At 38.3% G+C, this 12,976-nt stretch overlaps 1 protein-coding gene across 1 annotated transcript in view; it reads right to left on the bottom strand.

Annotated features, from left to right (window-relative positions):
* Nucleotides 1-12,976, bottom strand: part of LOC310908498 (potassium voltage-gated channel subfamily KQT member 1-like) — a 410,512-nt gene that overhangs the window by 170,505 nt on the left and 227,031 nt on the right. The window contains exons 14-16 of the mRNA XM_083859598.1: nt 12,509-12,603; nt 11,480-11,520; nt 5,075-5,136 (exon numbers count right to left, since the gene is read on the bottom strand). Of these exons, the coding sequence (XP_083715724.1) occupies nt 5,075-5,136; nt 11,480-11,520; nt 12,509-12,603 (198 nt within the window). The remainder of the gene's footprint in view (nt 1-5,074; nt 5,137-11,479; nt 11,521-12,508; nt 12,604-12,976) is intronic.

Genomic DNA, 12,976 nt, shown 5'->3' with positions numbered 1-12,976 from the left:
TTCATTACTTGGTTTGTAGATTGAAAGCCCATCTCGATTTTTCAGTACAAGAACACAATTTCAGTTCTACAATACCCAGCATACCACAAAGATTCCCTTAGTCATAACAGGTGAAAAACACGATTTCACTCAGATTCATTCTAAAATGTTTGAGTCTCTGTTTCTGCTTTCATCTCATCTCTGTCAATTCACTCTTGATGAGCACGATGTGAACACAGGAGCTGGAATCTTGTTAAAGCCATTTGAGAAATTTGTTGCCATTTACACCTGCATAAATCCTGAGTAGCTTCACTGGCATAAATGGAAGCACAATTTGGCTTGAGGCATCAGAGCTTTTGTGTTTTTTTTTTTTTTTTTTTTTGTTAGTTTTGTTTTGTTTTAATTCAGCAGTGGATTAAAAATAAAACTCTAATGACATCATGCTCATGGCACGGAGTCAATGGATTTATGCTGGACTGCTCCAGAGTAAATGAGATAAGGTTTTGACCTAAGAAAATCCACACAACACCCATTTGCAAGCAGCCTGCTGAAAGCTTTCCGTTATGGAATGACTCCATCTTTAAGCAGCAACAAGGGGGCAAACAACCCACAAACACTTTGGTGCCAAAACATGGTTTTGTTAACAAAGGGGTTTATTTCACACATATTCTTTAAGCCTCAAAAGTGTAGCATGCTCATATTGCAACTGACTCATCATGCAATCATGCACCAATTTTCAGCTTTTGTTTTTCTTTATTGTTCCTTTTTTTTTTTTTTTTTTTTTTTTTTTTTTTAATGCATTTCAGTTGCCCATCACCCCACTCACAAATTAGGGGTTTAGAATGGAAATTCTTAGCAGCCCTTCACACTGGTGGAGCTTGCAGGCCCTGCCATGATAAATAATTTACTATTTAATGACTCCTGATGTAATCACAGCAGGAATCAGATTCACCAACATCCATCCCTCCATTGTTACCACTCTTCTCTAAGCCCATCTTTTTAGCTCCCAACTCAAAAATGAGTGTTTAAATTGGTAAAGAGAGAGTTTACCACCACAATCCAACCTCTACATTTGTTTATGTTGGATGACATTTTTGTCCTGGCTTGCATTACTCAGATGGATAAAACTCAGAAGGGCTCTGCTTTACTGCCCTGTTTTCTCTTAGTGTTCCTGCATTTTTTAAATGCTACCAAATGGTTGCTTTTGGCTCTCAGCATTATCACATGTTGTCTATAAGTATGGAAATAGTTATGGTAATATGGACGTAAATCATAACTGTAAATACCACATAAAAAAGACTGCCATATAATTATAAAAATACCTAATAGATTTCTTTTTCAAAGACAACACAGCTGTCCTTTCTAACCTTTCATTTGCAGATTCTTTTCTCTCCTGTTTTTATTTATAGGTTGCCGTGCAGTTTGACACACCACACCACGATTTTTGTTTCTAATTTTGAAAAGAAAAGGAAAAGAAAGAATACTCATTTCATCCTAAAGAAGCATTAGTTTACAATTTTGAAAAGAAACTAACGCCAGCTCTAGAACATCATCTTGGAACCGATCTTCCTCTTAATACATTTCAAAAGGATCTGTCAATGGCTACATACCACAATATAAAATTAAACCCTGCCATGGAACTGAAGGAGGGGTCGGCCAAATGGCACACATCACGTGTTGGGAAGGAAGCCCCATTCTTTCTCCAAACATCTCAGTGGGTTGTTTTTTATTTTTTTGTGAAAAGAACCACACTAGGTTATTACATGGGCCACAACAAAATAAGAATTTTATGCCCTACTCAAGGAAAAACAGGTTGAAAAGTGTTCCAGGCAAACTCACATTATGCAATGTGCCATGTCAGTGAGAGGAGTGCAACCTTGAACAGTGTTGCCAAAAAGAGGTTTGGATTTTTTTTTTTTTTTTTTTGCCTGAGAGCTGCCACCATGCATTTTGACTTTTTCTAGTCAGCTTTGCAATGCTTAAAGGCAAAAAGGAGCAGATTTTTTTTTTTCTGCTTTCTGCTGGAGTTGCGTGGTGCTTCATCCTCCACAAATTGGTTCTTACCTCTTTCCTGTTACTTCAAACTTCCAGAAGGAGCCTGTTTGGTCACAAAAGAGAGGCTGCAGGCAGTGCTCTCATGCCACATGAATGGAAGCCTGTTATCTTTGTATCTTTTGAAACATTTTTGCCCCACAGCTTCTACCTATCACCAAGCAACCCCTTCAGAGACCTGTGCCTCTGCCCTTTCTGTACAGCAAATGCCATGTTTTAACTGGAATAAAAGCAAACCTCTCCAGGGAATGGAGTTCATTTTAACCATCAGAAATGTGTGCTTCTCTCTCCCTCACTTTGCAAAAAAAGAGTAGTTATGGCTTTATGTAGAACAACACAGAGCTCTCAGTGGGTTTATTACACTCTGAGTCCCTTCTGGAGAGACAGCTAAAACAAATCCACTGCAAAATGTTGGTGGGGAAAGTCAGTCTGGACCAGAGGTGTGCTCATTGCTCATTGACACAGCTCATTTAGGCAGATAAAATTCTTAAATCCACTCTGTATTTTTATCTGTCTGCACCAACTGGCCTTTGTCCAAAAAATGTGTCCTTTTATCAGATGTGTCACTCTTTTGGGAGGCTGCCATCACTGGACTGGGTGACTGAATGTTAAAATAATTTCTCCAGGGGGAAGAGGTTGATCCCAAAGGTTTCCTACTTCTAAAGGGGAGGTCATTTTTCACCACCAGCTGGAGCCTCGTGTCAGACAAGTCTTTGCTCCATTTATTCTCCTCAGAGGTTGAAACCCAGCTTGTCCTTCCTGATTCCAATATTGTTTCACATTTGGGCACACAGCAGCTACTACACAGTGAACTGTTGGAGCAGGAGAGCCCATGGGACGTGGGAAAATAATCCAGGGGAAGCAGTTTGACAGCAGGATGCAGTAGTTTCTATTGTCCCAGTAAAACAGAGATAGCTGGGAAGCCTGACTTTGTATTCATTATGTAAACATATGTGTTTTAGCCTGATGTGCCAAAAAGATCCAAATACAAAAAGAACCCCAAACAAACCAAAACCCCCAAACTTATGCCACCAAAACCTCAAACAAACACAACAAATATTTGCCCTTTTTCTGCACGACATCTACTTTCTTAGCAGGAATATGAGACTGGGGCTTTGTACACCTGAAAGAATAATAATTTGTACTAAAAGATCAAATGCCCTGGGTTCTCTCTGAGTCTGGCATTTATTTTACATTTGCAGTTTGGTCTGAGAACAAAAAGGAAGCTGCGATGATCGATGCATCTTATGAAAACATTTTGACACATTTTTATTCTTTTCTATGTGTTTTCTCCACAACAGTAAGTAGAGAGAGAGTAAAATCACCAGTTGTCATGCAAAATTTGAAGTTTAATTCTTCAAACAAAAGAGCAGCTTGGTCTTGCCCACTAATGGCTTGAGCTTGCCCTGACTTTATTTAGATCACACCTAAATTAAAGGCAGAACACAAGCAGGTATCTGCAACAGAGATCAGTCACTGCAGCATTTCCTTCATCTCCTGTAATATCCCTCTTACACCAAGATGCCTCTACAGCACTCTAAGTCAGGCTTTGAAATAAAATTGATCAAATCCACAGCACATTGTGTCAAAGCTGGACCAAGGCCAGGCACACTAAAAATTTTCTCACCTCTCTTCTTCATAAATATGGAGCAGTCAGGAGACCATGAACTGCTGCTTCCAGAGGTATTTACAATACCAGCAGTATTTCTCACTCAAAGCACTCCAACTGCTATCACAGATATATTTTTATTGCTAAATTTTCAATCTGTATTGGGGGTTTCTCTTTGTATGCACATTCAAGAAGTCTGAATGAAGCTGTGGTATGAATTTACTACAGAGAGCAATTTATCTCTTTCAAAGTGAGTAAGGCAATCTGAATGAAAGCCATTTTCACTTTGCACAGCTGTGGCAGCACAAGGGACCAATCCACTTTAAAAGTTAGCTCAGATAATGTCTTTATTTGTGAGGCCAATTCTCTGACACTGTGCAAGAAAGCTAAAAAAACAAAGAAAATCTGTCCTTTGACAGTGCAGTGTCACATATTTCTATTGTTGTCCCAGCAATGATCATTAAAAATTAGGCAAGCGATTGTATTAGTTTAATTTCAATTTCTCCACTTTGGCAAGATACACAGTTCTTAAGAGTTATGAGAAGTTTCCTTCCTCTTCCCTTCTTGCCTCACTTCCTCAGAAAAAAAGTGAAAAGGGAATTTGCATGACAAATTTGAGTGAGACAAGGATACCAATAGCAGTGGATACACCAAATTCAAATCGATTTTTGCCTCTGCAACATCACACCCCTCAGCAAAGCCAATGTGCTGCTCCTGCCCACTCAAAGTACCCTGCTGGAGGGACACCAACTTTTAGAGGTAGGTAAGAGAGCTGACTAAAACATTGTTGGAGAAATAGAGTTTGAGTTTTGAGCAAACACGTATTTTTCTTATCAACTGAGTGGAAAAAGCTCTGGAGGATGTTTGGAAGAGGTCTAAGACAATTTCAGAGCCTTACTGAAACTTTGGCCTTTGGGCACACTGCTAAGTAATTCTAATTAATAACAAAGATTAACATATTCCTGGAGAGAAGACAGTGAGGGAGGGGCAGAAAATGTGCAAAGGTAACTGCACAGGGGAAAAAAATGCAGTAAACATTAAAGAATCTCAGGATTTGTAACTCAGATCTCAACTGTTGCTATTCCCAAAGACTCCTGACACCAACATTTCTGTTTAATTCACCAGTTTTTGTGTGACAAACACCAGCCAGTTCACAGCACTTGCATACAAGGTGTGTGCTTTGACTTCAACATGAAAACATGTTTTACACGCTTCCTTTTACAATCAAGAACCAAGACTGCATAGCAGGTAAATGGTTAATGCTGAACAACATGCACATGATACTTCATCAACTCCCTCACAAAAATTAGGATATTATTCATTATTATGGAGCCTTGTAATTCTAAAGTAAATCATGCCAAGATACTATCTTGCAGGTCTCTAGATCAGATATCATTGCTCAGAAAAAAAAAAAGCAAGCTTTCATGCACTTACCTTATCCTCCAGCCGGATCAGTCTGGCTCCTATACTGTAGTATCCTTTGTCTACCCCTTTTTCTAAAGAAGGAAGAACAAAAATGGGACATTCATTAGGTGGAGAATAAATTCAAACTATGAATTATATCTCTGGTATTTAAAGAAAAAAAAAAAAAGCTGGTAATAGTAGGGAGCATAAAATACATGACCATAACAAGAGAGAATGAAACAGAAGTGAAAGAGAGTGGCTGGAGAGAAGGGAATTAGTTTGTCAGACTGACAAGATTAAGTTAGTCTAAAGGACAACTTGGACCTTGGTAGAGGTAGACTATGGATGTGAAGAAATGTCTGGAATAACATTGTTTTGTTTAATTATCTCAGTGAACAGCATGTAGTTAGATGGAATGGGCAGGGTACCTGGGCACACCTCCAGTCTTGAATATCACTGGCCTGAGCAAGGTAAACTTGCTACACATAAAGAAATCAGAATAGTTTTCAACTGAGGTTGCAGGTCTAGGAGACAGCACTATCCAAGGATTCAAGGGCTGGAGTGGCAGAGATTAATCCATCTGTCTAAAAATCCATCCATCCATCCATCCATCCATCCATCCATCCATCCATCCATCCATCCATCCATCTCCATCCATCCATCCATCCATCCATCCCATTCATCACCTCTCTGCAAAGGAGTGACCCTGGAAAAAGCTCTTGCATCCTCATTTCCCCTCCTGCTCTTTATGAGGCCTAGTTAGTAAAGCCCAGATGCACATTCCGCTGCAAAAGGTGGGATTGGGAGCCAAGAGTGAAAACTGTGGGAAATGGGGTCTATCCTTTCTGTCCAGGATGTATTGCTAAGGAATGCCATAGTTTGAGGGTGTTATTACACAGGGAATGAAGCACAAACCCACACATATTCTGAGTTGGAAGACAACATTCACAAGTGAAAAAAACACAGCCCAATAGTGAAATAAGTTACAAGCTGATGCCAATGGAAGTTGGATGGTTTTCTCTACTAAAATGCATTTCCAATACTTGGAGTAATTACTCCTGGATTTTTTAATACATTGCTCCATTTTCATGAGTGACTAAGGTCTGGTTTTTAAAGCTAAGTCAATTTTGCTTAAGGCATGAACAAGGCTGAGATATGAAGGAAGGTAGGCTGAGAGATAAATTTACACTGCGTCAGAGTTCACGGCGAGTGCCTGCGTGTGCTCATCACGTTCCTGCATTTCTCAGGGAGTCGAGTTGATTTACCATTTATATTTGCAAATGGGATGTGTTTAGTGATCTGTTTGCAGCAAAGTTCACTTCGAGGTAACTTGTGCTGCACGCACCACAACCCCAGAGGAAGACTAGCAAAAGCAGTGCTGGCAAGAGCATTCAGTGCTTTCCTTCTCCTCCACACACCACCCAGAATATTTAAAAGGTCCTGCACCTTTGGCAGCTCTTTGCAGGCTTAGAAAAGAGAAGTGTTTCCCCAGAGAACCTGCAAGAGCAAACAAAGTCAGGAAAGAAAATGTGGGACAGGCAATAAATGACACAGCTTGGCTCATACATGTGTACTATTCGTCGTTCACAACCCCAGAAACTTCTTAAAACATAAGTGGCTGGGGCTCAAGTTTATCTCTGTGTTCATCTGTGCCTAAAATGAAATAATTGGCTCTGACGTCTACTTTCTAGTTAGTAAATCTGTAGACATGTCTTTCAAAGTATATATCAGAAAAAAAGTATGATTTTAAGGATTTCTAAATTGGGATGTGGTTTGAACAGTAGTGGGAAAGCAGTGTTTTTGTTTAGGTCTAACTCCAAAAATCCCGTAAACCTGAAGAAACACTTCAAAAAGCTTTTTCTTTTTTTAAATAATAAAATAATCATTTCCTCACCAGCTCTAATTCCATCCTTCAGATAGTCACCAAGACATCCCAAACCAAGTTAATAATGTTTCCTATTTAAGTTATTCCTGAAAGCTGTGTGGAACATAAAAGAAAATAGGGAGCATATAAGCAGTAAGAAGGTGTTATGTGGGATGCGGCACTGCTCTAAGATGTGGAAAACCAGAAAGGGAAGGAAGGATGCACATGGAGGGAGATGTGTCTCATGCACCCCTTTGCTGGCATGCAAAAATCACAAAATGCTGTGGTCTTCCCCAGTTTCTTATCAGCCTCCATAGGGAACAGTATCCAGCCCTAATTTACAAGCATTTCCTCCTAATAGAGACCATCTTTAAAAAGAAATGTGGTGTGTGCATAATCCACCAAACTCTGGAGTAAGGAGGGAGGGCACAAGTTCAGATAAAGTTGTTCCCCTATGGGTGATTTCTATCTCATGTTCATGATTCTCTCTCAAGTCTTTCCTAGATAGATGATTTTAGATTTCCTACATCATTAGATTGTTTGTTTTTACAGAGTTGAAAAAGTTTGTTCTTACAGAGTTGAAAAGATTGCATGGCCAACTATAAATCTGAAATGTCTAAATTTCTCCAGTCTTTGCTTTGTAATCCAAAATAACTTTCTTTTAGAATTGAGTTTTTATTCTTTGTGTTGGGCTGCACTAAAACAGATCAGCTAAAGCAATCCTGTAACACTTATAGGAAAGTCTCAGAGACAATTATACATGGAATGATCATGATGAAAGGAAGCCCAATTACTTATAACTCGATGAAAATATATATGGGAAAATTTAAACTCGGAAATAAAAAAAAAATAATCAAAACCATCTTGTATCACCTGGTTAGTATGATACAAACCCATTATTTTCCATACTTAGGTTTGATTCAGAGAAAGCACTAGTTAATAAACAGTAGGCATTTTAATTCAAGAGACTGAATAGTTGTTAACATAGATTAATAATAATAATAATAATAATAATAATAATAATAATAATATATATTTATGAATATGGACATTTCTTCCCTGGAAGCCTTTGCCTTCCTGAGTACACATACTATTCTACTTTCAAAACAACACAATTCTGTATTCATTTCCTAGTATTTCCCACAAAGCTGGCCCATCTATTTTCCTAGTGAACAAGATATACCTCTTGGAAAAAAAAAAACCCAAACAAAAATCCACCAAAAAACCCCAAAGTTTTAGTTTTGCTTCACACCAGTTAAGAGATGATAACTCTCTCCCCAGATGGAAGCACATGATATAAATAACAGACAATGATGTGAGCAGGAGGAAGAAAACAAATCAAAGGAGGAATGGTACCTTAATCTTATTTTTTTAATACAGTTAGTGCACTCCATCTCATCAGAATATACCCAACTTCAAGGAAAATCAATATTTTTCCTTTGGTTAGGGGAAAGTTTTGAAGAAGATCTTTAGGACAGTGAATGAATTGCAGAGAGATGGTCTGAAAATAGTAAAAGCTGGAAACTACTCTGCTTTATAGAGCAAGAGTCCTTCTTTGATTTTTACTCTCTTTTCTTGTCCCTCAGAGCCTTTTACAGCTGATTGGTAGAAGAAATTATAAAAAGGTAAGGCATAGTCCTGGATCAGGCACTTGTGATTTCCTTTGGACAGCCTAAAAAGTAAACTGCCACAATATTTTCATCTCTAGGAGGGACGGGATAAATCAGTTCCTGCAGAAATATGGGCATTTCTCATTTCAAATATTAATTGACTTTAAAAATTAAAGCTGACCATATTTATTATGCTTTAAAAGATACAGTGACCCAATTTCTTCTTAACAGATGGGAAGGAAAAAGTATCAGAAAGCTTGGGTGGCACTTAATGGAAAAAAAAAAAAAAAAGCAAAAAATGGAACTGTCAAAATTTTGCAAGAAAGCCCTTTTCTTCAGGCATTCCCACCCATGTCACACAGAACCAAGAGGTTCAGATAAACTGCAGATAAACATCAGCTTTTTTGTGAACTTTTCTGAACCCAAGCACTGGATCTTTTGTTTTACCTTGGCCCTTCACCTTTATTACCTTTATTCTTCACCTTTGCCCCTGAAAAGCTATAGTAAGTCTCAAAAAATGCATTCAAAAGCAGTGTGTGTAGTGAAGGCCAAGTATGACACTCTTTATTTGTATCATTGTGTGTGTCTACTTTGATGATTCCATAAATTCAATTAATATGCTCTTTGCCTCTACATTAACACTCTCCATTATTAAGGCATATGTTTATTATGACAGGAATCTGTTTCACCTGACAAAATTATGTCCCCTGGAACATTGGGACAGGCTTCCAATAAGACTCAGACAGAATCTCCTGAATAAACTCATAAAAGTAGGGTCCAGGTCCTTGGAAAATTGATTCATTATATTAATGTTTTTAAATCCACTCCTGCTTGTAGGAGTTTCAAAGAAAGGGAGGAGATGCCAAGAACCAAAACAAGCAAAAAGGGAGAATTCTTCACAAAATGCACGTGTGAAGGTGGAATTACGAGAATTTTTTGAACAAAACAAGGCAGATGTTTTGAGTTTTAAGGAATAATTAGTTGGTTGAGGACAATCCATTCTGGACACTAAGTACACTGCAACCTTGTCAGGAAGCCTCTGAAGTGCAATGGCCTGAAAGCTGACAGGAAGGTTGGAGGCTTTTTTTACACATTTCCCAAAGCACCTTGCTCTTGGCTCCGTCGGAGTCAGGACTGCTCTGACCCAGCATGGCTTTTATTCTCTTCTCGTATCCTTATCTTGTTTTAACACAGCTTTTAGGGCTTTTTTATCTCAGAGAAACTAACTTGAAAAATAACAAAAATTGCTTCCAGTGAATTCGAATTCTGGGTCATTCATGACATCACTCACTTTTGAAAGGTAATAATACTATAGACAGGCTGCAATTACTTTTATATAATATTATCAAAGTCCACAACAGGATTTCAATAAGAAAAACTGATCCAAACCCCACTGAGGTCACTGGAAAGATTCCCGTTCATTTCAACGGGCTTGGAATCAGACCTTAAGATTCTTTGAATGGGAGTATAATAAAACAGGGAAAAAAAATAAAAGGAGCTGGAAAGAAAAATTCTTTTCATGTTTTTCTCCTTGGCAGTTTAATTTGCTTTGCATTGTCATTTCTTCTTTGCTTGTCATCAGTACAAAAATAACAGTCTGGGGAAAACACCCATATTGTTAAAAATAAGGATTTTAGCAATGCCTGGAAAAGTTTTTACATCAAAAATGTAGAATAAGCCATGCATTCTGAGGGAAACTCAGGGATAAGCCTTCTTCTAGAGAAGGACAGTGCAAAAGTCTATTTTCACCCCAAACAGACAAATATTACACCCACTCTTCACTCTTCACCACTGAGAAAATCTTGGGAATAAAGGAGGGTTGGATAACACCAGGAGTAATTGCAAACTAACCCTAGGCTTAGTTCTGCAGACCATTTCTCTGGAACCACTTATCTTATTTTTGGATTTGTGGAGGGCTTAGATAAAATAACTACTGGATCAAATAACTCCTGGTTTTGGTCTTGTAACCCCCTACATGAGCTCATCAGCTTCTGCACCCCTAACCACAATTCCACCTTTTCCAGTCAGTTCCTTGGTACTTCAGATTCTTTCCAACACTTGTTCAAAGCCACAGGCCCACCTAAAGACCCTCCCAGTGGTTTCCATGGCCTTTTTGACTCAAGATTTGGTGAGACCAAACTTCCTGAACATCTTCAGCTTCTTGAACCTCTCAGAACATTATTTCACAACCAGCTTCTAATTATTCACCTCCTCTGAAACCAGAAACTGCTTGATAAAAAAGTGCTTCTAGTCTTTTCAAGCACAAATTGCAGTTCCAGTTTGGTAATGCTATACTTGAAATAAAATGATACATTCTTGGAGGTAAGGGACATTTTTTCCATAAATTTCGCTTGCACATTGTGGAATGAATTCCCATACATAAATATTTATAGAAGTATTCAAGCTGACAGATTCTTTTCCTGTGGTCCAAAACCAGCTACAGGGAAAAAGGATTGTACTGCTGAGCCTTCTGCAGCAATTAGATGTTGAAAATGTGTTTTGAATGATATTCCTTGTTCTGATAATATTAACCACTGACAACATGCCATTTTTTTAGAGACTCTGAAATTTGCCACCCTCAGTTGTGCTCCAAGTCACTTGGGGATATGGGACATGAGTTCAGGAAGGAAGGAACCTTTTTAAGTGGAATCAGCATATATTGTAATCCCAACCCAAAAGATTTAGAAAGCCTATTTTTGTAGAAGAATTTCCCTCAGGATATTTCCATCTCATATCTTCCAATACACATTTAAACATTTATTCTTTATTTCCATTTACTCCACTACCACCTGAATGAAATGTATTTATCTTTAGACAGGCATTCCAGGGCTTATTAACAAAATTATATTCACAATTACATTACATATAATTGGCTGGATTATAAATCCACATTACTGTAGCCAAGGGTATTTTCCCAAAGTTATGAAGATAATAATTTTGCATAAAATGCAGTCACCATACCTGGGAGGAAAAGACCTGGCTTTCCCAAGGATTGGTCCAACCTGAGAAGCAAACAGAAAATTACCAGCAGAGCAATTACCAAGCAACTTAAACTCTGTTGCTAAGCACGGGAGCATAATTTACATGAGAATTTACAGTAGCTCTAAACCCAAACCAAAACAAGCAAAAACATGAAACTAGCAGGACTTTCTGCACACACAGTCAGCAGTTTAGCTCTTTAAGAGCTTTTTCCTCCAAAATCAAACCATATTATTATTGTTATTTTCCTGAGTACTAATATTTCTCAGACTTTCAAGTTGTAACTAAAACATAGTTCTCCTGTGTCCTATGTAATTTAATAACAAAGACTATACAAACAGAGTGACTTCTTAATAACATTTACAACTATTCCTAGAGCCTCATGCAGGCGGATTTAATATCTATATATGTTGACACAGTAGATTCCATTCAATAGGATTTTTTTTTTTTTCATTTCATTTAAGGGCCAAGGGAGTTCATTCTGGTGTCCCAGTCCACAGCATTAATTTGTAAAGAGAAAAGCACTTTGTGCTGAAACAGAAGAGAATAGTTTTGTGGCAAAATATTTCAGCTGCAAACCCCAAACTTGGAGAAAGCATGTGCATGGAGGAATGTGGGCAGGGAAAATTTCCAGATAGTGCAGCACAAGTGAAACAGATTTCTCTCAGTTGGGGAGAACCACTGAGTGGGAACAGAAAGGTAGATCATTATTTGAAAAGTTTTCCTCTCCTAAGAAGAGGACAGAAAAGCTTGGATCACACTATAAACTTCACAGCATGCACCTTCATTTCTTTTAATTCCACTTGGAGAAAAAGGAGAGGAGAATAAAGGGTAATTGTAAACTCGGTCATAAAAAGGGTTAAAAATGGCTCCAAGTTAAATCCTCCAGATATTGTGCTCCCCGTTGTGCTTGCAATTTTGGACAATTACTGTTCATTAAGTACACATCTCTCCTAAAGCCAGCTGGCACTAGAGAAATCAGATATTTCATGAGGTAGACAGAGGGCCCACCTTCTTTGAAGTTCTTTTATGCGAACCATCATGTTGAGGTGTCCTTGGGAGTACTGCTCGATCACGTCACGGACGTCGTACGGCTTCCGAGCTTGCTGGGAAAGGAAAGCACATTGAAAGGTGAGCATTGCCCGAACAGGATTTCTATTTCAGACAAGCCCTCATTAAATATTTTTTAATCTGCCTATTTGCCCACCATTTTGCAACAGTTGTTGTAACAAATTAAAAAAAAAAAAAAAATGCAGGCATTGTGGGAGTGAATATTTGTTGTGGAGATGGAGCCAAGAGATTCTCATTACTGTCAGTTAGAGTCATGTCTTCAAGTTACTCCATACTGAGCAAAATATTAGCCCTTCACAGTGTATTTGGGAAAACACGAACCCGAGATGGATAATTTATCTGGGACTCCCATGTGCGGTATCTCCTGGCTCATTCCAAAGCCATGTGTTAATCATAATGTCAGGGGAC

This window comes from Zosterops lateralis (genome assembly GCF_965231275.1).
Source record: "Zosterops lateralis genome assembly, chromosome: 4".
Lineage (NCBI taxonomy): Eukaryota > Metazoa > Chordata > Aves > Passeriformes > Zosteropidae > Zosterops > Zosterops lateralis.
This window is presented reverse-complemented; position numbering and strand designations above follow the sequence as displayed.